General features: G+C 35.7%; 1 protein-coding gene across 5 annotated transcripts in view; it reads left to right on the top strand.

The window, feature by feature from the left end:
* The window catches only part of DACH1 (dachshund family transcription factor 1), a gene marked incomplete at both ends in the record, with an annotated part of 415,686 nt that overhangs the window by 167,929 nt on the left and 232,933 nt on the right, over positions 1-14,824 (top strand). For all 5 annotated transcript variants that reach the window (XM_082602112.1, XM_082602110.1, XM_082602111.1 and 2 more), the window contains one exon: positions 9,786-9,901. In XM_082602112.1, coding sequence (XP_082458238.1) covers positions 9,786-9,901 — 116 coding nt within the window. The remainder of the gene's footprint in view (positions 1-9,785; positions 9,902-14,824) is intronic.

Genomic DNA, 14,824 nt, shown 5'->3' with positions numbered 1-14,824 from the left:
AAAGGTGTGTTATGAATATTAAAAGAGTTAGATGACATAGTGAACTTAGCACAGGGCCTAGGGGTTAGACAACATAATACAACTGTAACTATTATTTAATGTACTATTCCAAAATAAAATGAAAACATTTGGGAAAAGGGCATTCAGAGTGTTGGCAATGGCATGTCCTACAGAGAAGAACTGGATATTATTTTGAGATTAGAGCAGTGAACATATATTGGGGCCAAATTCAAGATGATCTGCAAAAACAGAGCCATTGCACATATATGAACAGGGTTATGGCATGTCCCAGTGAGACAGAAGACTAAATACGTTGCTTTTGGTTCAAACAAAATATAACCAACATTAATTGCAGAGAAGATGTAGTCATTTGAAATTCAAATGGAAAAATTACAAGAAATGAAACTTTTTTCTTTGTGACTAGGAGTCCAGAGGTTGAATAAAAGATTGGTTTAGATATTGAATGTCTTAGATGGAATTTTTGTGTGTGTGTGTGTGGTACGCTGGCCTCTCACTGTTGTGGCCTCTCCCGCTGCAGAGCACAGGCTCCGGACACTCAGGCTTAGCGGCCATGGCTCACGGGCCCAGCCGCTCCATGGCATGTGGGATCTTCCCAGACCAGGGCACGAACCCGTGACCCCTGAATCGGCAGGCAGACTCTCAACCACTGTGCCACCAGGGAAGCCCTGGAATATTTTTAAATACTAAATTTAAATTTTATAGAATATGGTTTTGAAGTATGACAGAAACTGTGAGAAAGAGGCCAATAAAGTACTAACTCATCCCAAAACTTTAAGAAAGCCATTTACAATTGTTTCTCATTATTTTAGGATTTTCCCCTTAGAGGATTTCAGTCATTCTTTGCAGATAATTTTGAAACAGATGTGCTGTGGGTAGATTTATCTGTAGCTTGGAAGGCTTATGGGAAGTAGAGAAAATAGTAAGGTGATTAAAAGGTTAAAAATATTTGGCTTGGGCCTCCCTGGTGGCGCAGTGGTTGAGAGTCCGCCTGCCGATGCAGGGGATACGGGTTCGTGCCCCGGTCTGGGAGGATCCCATATACCGCGGAGCGGCTGGGCCCGTGAGCCATGGCCGCTGGGCCTGCGCGTCCGGAGCCTGTGCTCCGCAACGGGAGAGGCCACAACAGTGAGAGGCCCGCATACCGCAAAAAAAAAAAAAAAAAAAAAAAAAGAAAAAAAAAATATTTGGCTCTCTCGACAAACATTAAATGCAATTTACAAACAGTATCCTCTTTGTAAGAAATATCATGTATGTTGATGTATAACGTATGCAATGGAAAGGTAAAAATAAATAGTATTAAATTTTTATATTCTTTAATTTAAACTTTAAATTACATTAAATTACTCTTAATTCCACAAAATATTTAAAAAATATGAATATACTTTTGTGATAAGTCACTAGATATACTTTATAAAGTGTCATTTACCATTGATGTGAATAAATAACTCAAATTGAGAGGAGAATATGAGACCTCTGATTTGATAAAAACAATATCAAAAAATATATTCATTAAGAAATCCATGATTAATATATTAATTCTAAGATTAATATAACTAATGCATTTCATGGATTTTAAATAATCTTCTTAATGTGGCTATCACATATAGATCCTATGAAAGGGGAGTGGGGACTTAAAAACTTTAGGGGCTAGATTATCCTAAGTATGTAACCTGTCAAACAGAGACTCTCTTTAGGATATTGGACTGTAATTAATTGTTAACACAATATACAAATGCTTAAATATAGCTTAGTTACATTCCAGTATATTTTAACTTTTATTTTGGGGTAATTCCTATTCAGTATTTAATAGCTCCAACAGAGCTGGAGACCTCAGAAATTTTGTCAATGACCTTTGAAACAGGATTCATATAAAATGAATTTCCTGTACTACTTGAGGTCTGGATAGTGTGAGTTTTGAAGTCAGAGTCAGCAATAATTCCTCCTCACAAGAGTAGCTAATTTCAGCTCCTATTTGTTTTCTGTTTGTAATGATTTCAGTTTACTCATGTTAACCTTGTGTTTTAAGTAATTATCAACTCATATCAACTCTATGGAATATGTGAATTGCTGCTTTTCTTTTCCCTGGAGAATACTTCTCATGTGACAATTGTCATATGACCTATGACACAGAGCATGGCTTCGTAATGTTGAGAGATGAGGAAGTTTTATAATTTGAATATAATCATACTGTGAGCACGTCTCTAAACAGACTCCCTGGAAATAACAGGTTTCATGGTAAACTAAGTTTTAGTAAATGCCTATTTCACCATGTTCTTAGAGATTTATAGTACACTCTAGCATAGTGAAAGCTCTGAGAAATTGATCCACAAAACAAAAATATTAAAAGCTTTAAGAAGGGGACTTCCCTGGTGGCACAGTGGTTAAGAATCTGCCTGCCAATGCAGGGGACACGGTTTGAGCCCTCGTCCAGGAAGATCCCACGCACCGCGGAGCAACTAAGCCCGTGAGCCACAACTACTGAGCCTGCACTCTAGAGCCGGCAAGCCACAACTACTGAGCCCGCGTGCCACAACTACTGAAGCCCGTGCGCCTAGAGCCCGTGCTCTGCAACAAGAGAAGCCACCGCAATGAGAAACCTACACACATCAATGAAGAGTAGCCCCCACTCACCGCAACTAGAGAAAGACTGCATGCAGCAACGAAGACCCAATGCTGCCAAAAATAAACAAACAAACAAATAAACTTATTTAAAAAAAGGCTTTAGGAATTTGTGAAGTTTTTCCACAAAATATATGTATGATTAATAAGTTTAATGGGGCATTTGCCAAGTTTATTTGAGTGCAGAACCTTTTTTAAAATTTATTTTTAGCTCTTTTTTACAGGAAATTTTATTTTGTGTATTTGTATATGTATTTGTTCAGTTAATGTATAGAATTGCCTACTGTCTTAGTTTTGCTCAGGTTACCAAACAAAATAGCATAAACTGGGTTGCTTAAAGAACAGAAATTTATCTCATAGTTCTGGAGGCTGACAGTCTGAGATCAGGGTGCCAGCATGGTCAGTTTTGGGGAGGGCTCTCTTCATGTGTTGTAGACAGCTGCCTTGTCACTGTGTCCCCACAGGGCTGAGAGAGAACAAGCAAGCTCCCTGGCATCTCTGCTTATAAGAACACTAATCCTTTCGTGAGGGTCTTACTGATAGGTCCTCATCTACGCCTAATTCCCTACCAAAGGCCCAGTCTCCAAATACAATCACATTGGGGTTAGGGCTTCAACATAAGAATTTGGGGGGAATATAATTCAGTCTATAACACCTGCCATGTAAAGAGTTGAGGGAACGTTGTGTGTTTCGTGCTCATGAGCCACTGATCTGTATGCTTTCCAAGTGTACAGCGGGTGATATTTCAAGTGCTTGCCCCATGGGACTCGGTATTTTGGTGATGGTGGAAAACATCTCTTTTATGAATTAGTTCATAACTTATTTGTACTGAGAAGTACACATGTCTGGGACACACACCTATACAGAAAATACAAAAATGTGTCTAAACAAATGTGGGATATGAGATTGAGAAAGTGCTCAAATTTGTCATCATTGCAAAAAGTATCTTTCAAAATTTTGCCAACGGTAGAAAAAAACTTCATGCAAAGGGAAAATAATGCTAATCATAAAAAAGGCTAATCAGCCTTTCAGAAAACAAAAAAAAATGATTCAACTAGCAAGTTAACAAGATCCTTCTAAGGGAAAACTATCCATTTATAACCTGAGTATTATAAATCTGCTGTGACTTTTGGTGAAATATATACGTACATTAATCTTGGGAAGTTCTTTGTGTTCTTTTATTTTGATGGATCTATTTCATGAGGTTGATTTGATCTGGAAGATATTAATGAATATTTGTACTTTTCATATTTTAGATTAATTTTATAGTTCTCACAAGGGTAATATTTTTACATATAATCATCTGCTTTTTATTAGATATTTTAGAACTGATATGGAAAAAAAAGAAAGATAAAGAGGATAAATTATATCTGGTTTCTGCTATGGCTAGAGGTAATCCTCAGGCACTGATCAAGTTTAGCCAGAATCGTGATTTGTCCACAATTTGAAATATATGGCCAGAGTACTGAAGTGTTAAACAAATTAATTTTAAAAGTTGTCTTTATATGTTAAATGTAGTACATGCTTTTGACAGAGAAACTAAAATCTTCAGATGTAGAAAAACTGTAATTCTCCATCCAGTGATAATCTCTCCTAATAGTCTACTATCTTTCCTTCTAGTCTTTCTTTTTTTATATGCATATTTATTGCATTTTTTACTTAATTTCTCTCTCTTGTGCTCTGGTATGCCATATGTGCAGGTTTGTATCTTGCTTTTTCACTTAGAACATAAGCATCTTTTTCTGTTAGCATAAATTACTCATAAACATCCCCACTTTTTCTGACTCCATAGTGTTCAAGTGGGTATATAAATCATTAAGCAAATTGTACATTTTCAATCAGAAATAATAATATATATATGGCTTATATATGTGAATATATATATATTTCTTGTATTTCTTGGCTTGGTTTTGTAGAAGAAGTTTACTAGAAAAAAATTATGCAAGATATAAACACACAATTGGCACTTTCCTGGGGTGAATAGATTGGAGAGGGCAAATGAACTCTTGTAGATTAATGGAGCAAGACTCCTTCACCCCTAAATGCTTGTTGTGTCCCAAGACTAAAATCACTGCTCACTTGCTGCCATGTATTTTTCTTCTTCATTGTTATCCCACAGGCTATTTAATTTTATCTTCCTCCTCAAAGAAAGGAGTGTCTCTATTTTAAAACTTTAATGTCTAGCTCATTGCTTGTTGTACAGTAGCTCCTTTCATTTAGACAGATGGTTGAAGGAATTGAATGATTGAATGGAACCCTTCTTTCGTTTCTCTAGACAGGTAGGACTTGGAACCCAAATTTCTGCTTAGCAGCTACTTTAACATTTCCCAGTTTATAGCCATCACAATCTCTTTCCGGGTTTCATGGGCCTCTCTGCTCCAAATCTCAGGAGGAGAATGGAACTTAATTACTTCAAAAGTACTGAAGAGGTTAAAAGAAGATGGTGTTTCTGGAGGTGAGGAGTTGAAAAAAATGTACTGTACCTTCCTGGAGTATTTCAAATACCTCTCACTCTTTTGATGCACTTAGCCTCTTTAAGTTAGATTTTGACGTCATTGTGAGTAAGCACACTAAATGGACTAGGCAGTGTTGGTAAACATCGTACAGTTGAGGGAGAGAGACAGAAATTAGCCTGAGACTGATTTAATGATGTAGAGTAAGGAGAGACATCTACCCAGTGAGCTATCTGAAAAAGAAACCTTTTTAAATCAGAACTGCAGGAAAGGATGTGCCAGAATGGATTCCTACCAAGTGTGAGAATCCACTGTGTCCACTGTGACATGCCAAGTGTGGCCATCTCTAAGGGATTGCTCTGCTCTTTTAATGCAAATGGTTGAAAATACTAAAGGGTGCACTATGGCTCATGTGTGAAGCTTGCCACAAACAATTACCAAAGTCATAAATTTTGATTTCAGTCAAGCTATTAAGAGTAATAATTTATTTAAGTGAGGTCTTCTGCTTTGATTAGAACTAGGAGAGTTCAGCTGCTCTGATCCTCTGGGGGTAAAGCTGGGTTACTGGTGTAGTAAGGAGGCTTGAAGGTGTCTGCTGTTGAGGCAACTGATCATTCCCCAAAGAAGTGCTTTTGTTAATTCTTTCACTTCCTCTTTTCAGTTAAATTATTCTTTTTCTTTCCAAGTACAACTTATTTCTAACAAAGCAAACAGGTCCATTTAAAAAAAAATCTTGATTTAATCAGTTATTCAGAGACATCAGGTGGCTTGATCAAGGCCACACCTTCTAGTAAAGAGGTGGAGCCAGTATTTAAAGCTAGATGTGTCAAGACAATACAACCCGTGCTTCTGACCACGGTACTACACAGCTTCTCCTGGAAGTTCCCTAAAGCTCTACTGAAAGTAATTTAAATATTCAAATATTTTACAATTAAGTTATCTTCCTAGATCTTCTGGAGTTAAACCCTCTAGCAGTTAGTGACCAAGACTGCAGGAAGGGTAAAACATCAAGGCTGTCAATAAGAGGACCTAACTTAGGTCGTGAAGGGATAGAGGAAGGTCTTGTTAATGAATAAACCGTCTAACTTCCTCTACACCAGGAAGTCTTGTATAACTCCAAGAAGAGCTTCCCTCTTGTTCTTAGGCAAAAGGATAAATGACTTGGCTTTTCTTCCAAATCTTTCTGGGGAGCGCCCCCCTGCCCCCATTCTCAATTCTTTGCATAGATATCTCAAGATTGTATTCTCCCCTAATAGTGAAGTAACCCCTAGTAGGGTGTGAGCAGATGGCTTTAGGGTGCAACCACCACCAAGGGTATTTGCATTTTAATGGAAGGCTTTAAAAGATCTTAAAGCTTCAAGACTAAAAGCAGTAAATCTCTATTAGTGGAATTGGAGGCAATGTGATAGATAGGGCAGGAGCTATCTGGGGTAAAAAGAGCCCACTGGGTCTTTTCTAATCACAGTGTGAAATAAAGTGTTCCCACTTAGTAGCCTGAATTCTGCTTCCAGAGTGAGGGCTGTGAGGACAGCTCCTGTGGCCTCAATGATAAAGTGCTGATACACAGTTTCACCTTCTTTGAAAGCAAAACAAATTAAAGAACTAAATCTTCCAAATCTTAACTTACTTTTCCTTTCCCACTTTCTCCACAGCATCTTGCTTGAGATCTCTCAATACTTGTATTCTTTTTCTCTGAGCTTCATATGTGTATTTAGCTTCTTTAGACTCAGAATCCCAAACTTTTTTTGCATCTCACTTTTCATTTCCTGGAAACATGGAGACTACTGGAATTGATGAGGAATTTGAAGAATTGGGCTTAATAAATTGGGTGAAAATGTATTTAAATACATACAGTGAGCCAGGCACTGAGCTGTTTTAAGGAAAACAGACATATTTTATACACTTTCTGCCGTACAGTCTTGGGAGTGAAACAAATAAGCAGATTAATAGAGTCAGGGCAGAAAGGGCTCTAATAGAGTTGCTCACCATGAGCTGTCATAGTGCATAGAAGGAATACTCACTAGAAGTGGTTAGTTAGAAGGACGATGGAGGTTTAGTCAGGTAAAATGGGGATGAGGATGGGATGTAGTAAAAGGCTTTGCTGGCAAAGGAGGCAGGTTGCAATAAAGTTAGTATAATAGGAGACCAAAAGTTGGTGTCATAGGAGACCAAAGCAACATGGGACATTGTTAATAAGTTCATTAGGGCCAAATATAAGCCATGAATTTAGGAATAAAAGGAAGAGATTGGAAAAGTAGACAGGGGCCAAGTATTGGAAGACCTTGGTACTGTGCTAAGGAGTGTCAATGCTCTAGGGAACTGTTGATATCTTTAAGCAGTTGGAAAACATGATTAAATTTGCATTAAAAAAATCATTCCAAAATCAGTATGGAAAGTTATCTAGACTTCACTCTAGGCTCTAGAGTGGGACGAAGCTGGAGGTAGGTCTTGGAAGAGCTGTGATAGTAGATCAAATAAGAAAGGAAGGAATTGATCTGAAATATAGGTGTGGGGATAGAAAGAATGGGTAGAGAGATATCTTCCTTTGGGATGGTGTTTGAATCTACAAAGGAAGGGAAAGACAGCTGAGTGCTGGATTTTTGGCTTAGTCAATTATGTGACATTTTGCTGAACCAAGGAAAAATAGGTTTTAATGGAGAAGATGCTGAATTCAGATTTGGACAAGCTGAATCTTAGATCATTATAGAACATCCAAGCAGGGATTTCCAGTAGACAGGCATTAATCTGTCTGAACCACAGGAGGAAGCTTTAGGCAGTAGATAATATATTTAGCTGTTATTTCTTAACATATCAGTAATGTTTATGAAAGCGATTACTCAGGGAGAATGGAGACCATCAGAGGGCTGTCGATGGTCTTATGGCAAATAACAGGAGTTAAGGAATCAGTTTAGAATGAAGAGTAATAATGAAGAATAAGAATAAGTAGACAGAGAGATGCTTCAGAATACACAGGGCCGTGTCCTTATTGGTTAGCAAAACAAATGCACAATCTACTTGCTCTTGGTTCAAAGTCCTCCAGGATCTGGCCCTGGGCAGTAAGTCTAACAGTATGGATTTCTGCCCCTCATTTTATTTTACCTGTTTCAACTCACTGGAAAAAGTCTTGTACATTCATACATTTTCATGTTTCACTTCCTTTCACACATTCTCACTGGAGTGTGCTTTCTTCTGTTCTTTTTCTCTCCAAGTCCAACCCATCCTTCAGAATTTTCTTCTAACCTCCTAGGACCATGAAATCTTATGTCCAACAGAGAACGTATCATCATCCAGCCTAACTTCCCATTAGTGTTCAGATTGCACCTTGCTTAGGACACAGCACATTCTGGTTTGCATCCTAGTCCTTTCTGCACCACATTTGTCCCTTTGTCAAGAGTGTAAGTTCCTGAAGACTAAGAACCCATTCTCCCAAATTAGCCTCCATGGTGCACTGCTTTGAAAACAAAAAGAGCCTACTAATATTTGTTAAATGACTACATATTTTACTTACACTAAATAATAGAGGCAGGATCTTTGAATCTTCTGATGAGACAAAGGATCTCAGCTGAAGCTGACATGGAGACGTTAACTTATGAAGGATGTATCTGGAGGTTTTGATATGTCCTGGCACATATTGGCCAGAAAAAATGATGGAAAAGCCTTTCATAAATGTATATTCATGATACAGAGGCAGACAGTGGAAACAATGTGAATTATCTTTGTTTCAAAAATTGCTAATACTGTATTCTTCATGTTTTCCTTGTACAAGGATGGTGAATACTTGTATCCTTTTCACCTTCTGCTTTTATAATTTTAAAACTTATCATTGTACAATAGGCAAGCAAAAGAGAAGTACTGCTGGAACACAAAGTATTTTTATTTATCCCAAAGGCAGATATATGATGCTACACTGGCAGTTTCTAAATGATGTTCTACAAATAATCCTAAGCCTTTCCAATGTATTTTAGCAGATTTAAAGTAAGGCAACCTAGTGGGGCTATTCATTTAAATAGAATAAGGGTTAAATGATGACTTGACTTATCTTTTAAATGACAAAAAATAAAGAAATTGCAAGACCTTTTCACACATTAGATATGTATTGTCATCTATCATCTAGATATCAGGCTAGCAGTATGAAGTAATAAAACATATCATCGAAAAATGTGCTATAGGTCTGAATCACTCTTTCATTCCACCTCCCAGCTAACTGTAGTATTAAATCAAACAAGCAGAACATTTCCTTAGGCAGCCATTGCCTTTTAATTTCCTGAAGAACCTTAAAATATCATTCATTACAAGTACTACACATATTTGGTTTTTAAAATTCTCATAAATCAATAGCAGGCTGACTGTAATAATTATTACAAGTTAGTGCATAATTTTCACGCTGAAGGCTGCATGCAGAACTTTAGCATATGCAAACGAGGCAATTCAAACTGTGTATAGATATTAATATGAAGAAGCAGGTAACGAGGTGCAGGCTATGAATTATGCATCAAGAGTGGCTGATCTTCAATGAGGAAAATGAATTCAGCATGTAATCTAATTAGTGATGGAAGTCTATTACATCTAACTGCAAAAGCAACTGTCCTTGAAACAAATTTATTTACAGTCCATGTTACCACTTGAAACAACTTTGAAATGATGTGTAAGACAACAGCTTAATTGTAAAAATTTTTTGTTTGTTTGTTTCAGTTCCAGACCTGGAAGGCCTCCTAAGAGGACTCAAAGTGTCACCTCCCCAGAGAACTCTCATATCATGCCACATTCTGTCCCAGGCCTTATGTCTCCTGGGATAATCCCACCAACAGGTAAGACTGCTACCTATTGATGCCGAAAATATTCAAAATCAGCCAGTGCCATAGATATTCACACTCATCAGTTATATTTTGTTCACACTAAGATAATGTTACTGATGAGAATTTATTTCAAAACTGCATTATTATTATCATCATTTCTTTATTTGAAATAAAATTAAAGAAGTTTAATTGAACACAGTACTAGGAGTTATTGTAATTAATCCTCTTGCTAATATCAAATGACAAATTCTTATCCCTACTTTCCTGTTAAGGAATTGAAGCTCAGAGAGAACCAGTAACTTTCCCAAGGTCAACCAGCTGGTCACTGGCAGTGGTTATTCAAACCCAGGTCTCTGGATTCTAAGTTTATAGTTCATTCCACAAAAACTCACAAAATAGATTAACATGCATCCAAACAAAAGACTGTAACCATGTCAAATAGAAATATCTCCTGTTTCTCCTAAACTATGTCTGTTAGAAGCATTTGAAGGATGTTTATCACTAGAATTTTGAAAATGTACAAGTAAAAGAATAGTCTTGACCACAAAAGCTCTATACCATAAACAACTTTCATAATGTGCTGCATGCAAAAACAGCTCATTTGATTTTCACCACCTGGATGTGTTCATTAATTCTTTTATATACTTACACACATCTGCCCACTTTCCATGTTTCATCCAGACTCAGAGCAAATTAAAATTATGATAATAATGATATTATTATTATATAACATATAGTACTTATTAATCTTTGCCATCATGAAAGTTTATTGAGGAGATAGATGTATAAAGAGGTAATTGTCATTTCACACGACTGAAACAGGAAAGATAATCTGGCAAGATAAGGAGAAAGTCTTAATTTTTTCTCTGAATTCCCATATAAATGTTTGCTTTTTCCGTTGTAACATTTGTCTTTCTCTAGGCTGTAATATAATCATGGGTATCTTATTTCGCATTCCATACTTTGTTGAAAGCTCCTTGGAAGCAATGGCTCTTTTAACTCACCTTTATTTTTGTGGCAGCGTCTGAACAATTGATTCACTTTTGTGAACCTTTATCAAATACCCACTGAGTTGAATTTGAAGTTATTTATTTTATATATTTAACATTTTTTGTAAGGTACCTTAGGTTCTTAAAAGTAAATAATTCACATTCCAAAGAAGAGTTGTATCTTTATGCTAATGTTTGCAGATGAAAAATTGAGAAACAGAAAAGTAAAATCAATAGCTGAAAACAACCCAATTACAGAGCAGGTATCATCATTTCTATTCGTTTACTTTAGTCATGATTCACAAGTAACTGAATCCTACTGCCTGAAATTCTAAGTCCAAATGTGATATTTCGAAAAGAAGTAGGTAGTGTTTTGTTAAGGCTTAACTGTTTTTATTTCACTAGATAGAATTTCCTGATTTGCAGATTTGGCCGGGGCGGGGGTGGGGGGTTGGTACTACATAGTCAAGATGGAAAGAAGATCTTAACTTTTCATGTTTTATGACTGAAAGACTCAGGTGTGCTAGAAGAAAGACGGAAGAGTCTTTGACTTAACTTCTCAATGAATACGTTTTGGGGCTTTAAAAAAATAATCATTTTAACAATCATTATTTTATAATTTGATAAGTTTGTGATGATTCTCACTAATCACAGTTATATTTTGGATGAAAAGTATTCTAGATTGTTTTTGTATTAAAACAGAAAAGATCTGGTTCCAAATTGCCTGCCAACATTTTAAGGTGAAAACAATAAATACTTCACTACCTAAGCAATGGTGAGATAAGGTGATGTCATCAGAATCTAAGAATAGCAGCACCTCACATAATTAAGACCATAAAGTAACTTTGGGGTAAGTGAAGTTTCTAAACAACTGAAGATCATAAGCTGAAACTCAAAATCAAAATATTAAGTCACAATTTACAATAGCCAGGACGTGGAAGCAACCTAAGTGTCCATCCACAGATGAATGGATAAAGAAGATGTGGCACATATATACAATGGAATATTAGCCATAAAAAGAAACAAAACTGAGCTATTTGTAGTGAGGTGGATGGACCTAGAGTCTGTCATACAGAGTGAAGTAAGTCAGTAAGAGAAAAACAAATACTGTATGCTAACACATATATATGGAATCTAAAAAAAAAAAAAAAAAAGGTTCTGATGAACCTAGGGGAAGGACAGGAATAAACATGCAGATGTAGAGAATGGACTTGAGGGCACGGGGAGGGGGAAGGGTAAGCTGGGACGAAGTGAGAGAGTAGCATTGACATATATACACTACCAAATGTAAAATCGATAGCTAGTGGGAAGCAGCTGCATTGCACAGGGAGATCAGCTTTGTGCTTTGTGAACACCTAGAGGGGTGGGATAGGGAGGGTGGGAGGGAGATGCAAGAGGGAGGGGATATATGTATATGTATAGCTGATTCACTTCGTTATACAGCAGCAGCTAACACAACATTGTAAAGAAATTATACCCCAATAAAGATGTTAAAAAAATATTAAGTCATTTTTGATAGATCCCTTTCTGAAATATCTTACACACTTCCCTAGCTTGGTGAACAGAGATACTGAAGATAGTTTAAACTTGACACATTATTATGGACATTCATTTTTGAAGCAGGATCATTTCATGTATTTCAATTGCTGTGCTGTCTTCTCATAAATGCTTTTTAAACTTTTGTTCTTCCTGATATGTTGTGAGCCCAGAAACCAGGGTTTCTCTCAAGCTTATTAAGCATTACATTGAAACAGACCTTCATCAGTCATGTTCCAGCAAAAGATGAGGAAATGGAGACTCAACAGGAGAGTAGATTAGATTTGAAGAAATGGCTTTTGGACAGTTTAATACTCTATAGAGCCCAGGGAATGTCTTTAAAACAGGGCGTGTGAGCTCACTCTTGCCTATTTCACTTAATTCAATTTTTAGACATTTGTCCAAAGATTTGACACTGCCATATGTTTGACTGTTGCACATGAATTGTGCTGTCTTTTTATATTCAATATGATTGTTCTTTTTACACAAAATTTTTCTAGATGGAGAAGTTTAGATTTTAGAGAATACAGAATAATATCTTCATCCCTTGGAGAATGTCATTCACTATCTTAAAACATTAACTGGAAGTTTGATCATCTTAAAGAAATCTTATAGTTCTCAAGAATGAGTAACACTTTCTCCCAAGGAGTACTTTTACTCGGGGAATATAATTCAATATGGACATATAGACTATTTTGTCCCAGGACTTTATTTATATTTGCGACTTTCTTTAAAACTAAAATGTTATTTTTTTTCCTCAAAATGGGAAAGATGAAATGTGTTATTTTTTTAAAACAATGAAAAACTTATATGTCAACATTTTTGACATTAAACAAACTAGTTTGAGGACATTTCTACTATATTTTTGACCTGTGAGTTTGAGTTTAAAATTTTTTTTTCCAGGAGTCTATAGCTATATCAGTATCTTTTAAAGACTTGGAAATCATTTTTCTAAAACTAGCAAAACAAACAAACAAACATATAGATCTCAAAAAAAAAAAGAAAAACAAAGAAAGAAGAAAACAACCCACCCTCAAATCTCAAATCCTTTCTAAGATTTATATCATCGACTGCCTATAAACATTGAACTGTGATTTTGTACTCTAAGTATTACCATTGAAAAGCATAAAAGATGCAGATTTACCTTCAAGGTTGCAAAAATTGATCCTGTGAAAAAATTTATTTATTTTGACAATTTATAAAAATCTGTCAATTTGTTTCTACTCATTCCTTCATTTTTCTTTTCAACAATTGAACATTGGAGTTAAATAATAATCTTTCCTTGAGGAATCTGTTTTTCAGAAAAAATTCTGACTATTTTTATATTTTTAAAAAGTGTCTTTCCAGGACTAAGATTATGTATTTAGGTATCTATAATATGAAAAGAAAAAACTTTGAGATTGCTTAATGGAGTTTTTGTTTGCCACTTTGGTTGTTCAAGTGGGCTTGTGTGTAACCTTAGAAGAGGGCGTGGGCAGATGGTGATAATTTCCAAATTTATGGTTGTCACTGGATGCCATAGCAACCAGAAGTGGAAGTTAATGAAAGAAAGAAGGCTCTTTGTCGAGTCTCACAACACAACACCTCCTGTAGTGCTCTCTACATTTATTTGGACTGAGCACATGTCATAAATCATTTTTGAAAATAAATACCAGTTTGGAATAAATTCATCCTAGCAACAGAGTTCCAATAACATTCATACTTTTTATAGGATCATGTGTATTTTACAATTAAGGAAAGGGTTATTTAGGAATTCTAAATACTCTCCTCCTGTGCCAGGAATGCAACTTGGATAGCACATTTGGCCAACTTCCTGATTTTATCTTCAGGGTAGAATGCAAACTAGTTTTGAAATACAATTTTCATGTAAGTATTAAGAAGTAACTCAGTGAGTCTCAAATATTTGCATTTAACATTAAAAAAGTTATCCATTACCTAATTTTTTCAAATATATTCAAATTAAATGAATGAATGATTCATAGTTTTGCTTCTTAGATACATCTTTTCTCTCACTGTGACCTCGTAGGCACCTAATCAATATGCATTCAGGATACAAAAAAAAAAGCAATTGTGAACACACATGCACTATGCTTAAAAGGTAAGAACTTATAAATGAAATTTTACCATTTTGAAAATAATACTAGACCAGGGCAATATTAACCAGAGTTCATCCCATTGAAACGTTCTTTTCTTAAAAAAAAAAAAAAAAAAAAGATGATAGGAAAGTATTCTCACGTGGATTTGTAATTCAAAGACATATTTTCAAAGTTTATATTCTTTATTTTTCTTGCTAAGTATTACCAACTAACCAACAACAACATCCAAACTACCTATTTTTATAGTATCAGCATTTGTAATATTTTAAATTCATTAAGCATTTCAACTTCTGAGGAAAAAATTAGTGTGTAGA

Source organism: Mesoplodon mirus (assembly GCF_964341445.2).
Source record: "Mesoplodon mirus genome assembly, chromosome: 17".
NCBI lineage: Eukaryota > Metazoa > Chordata > Mammalia > Artiodactyla > Ziphiidae > Mesoplodon > Mesoplodon mirus.
This window is presented reverse-complemented; position numbering and strand designations above follow the sequence as displayed.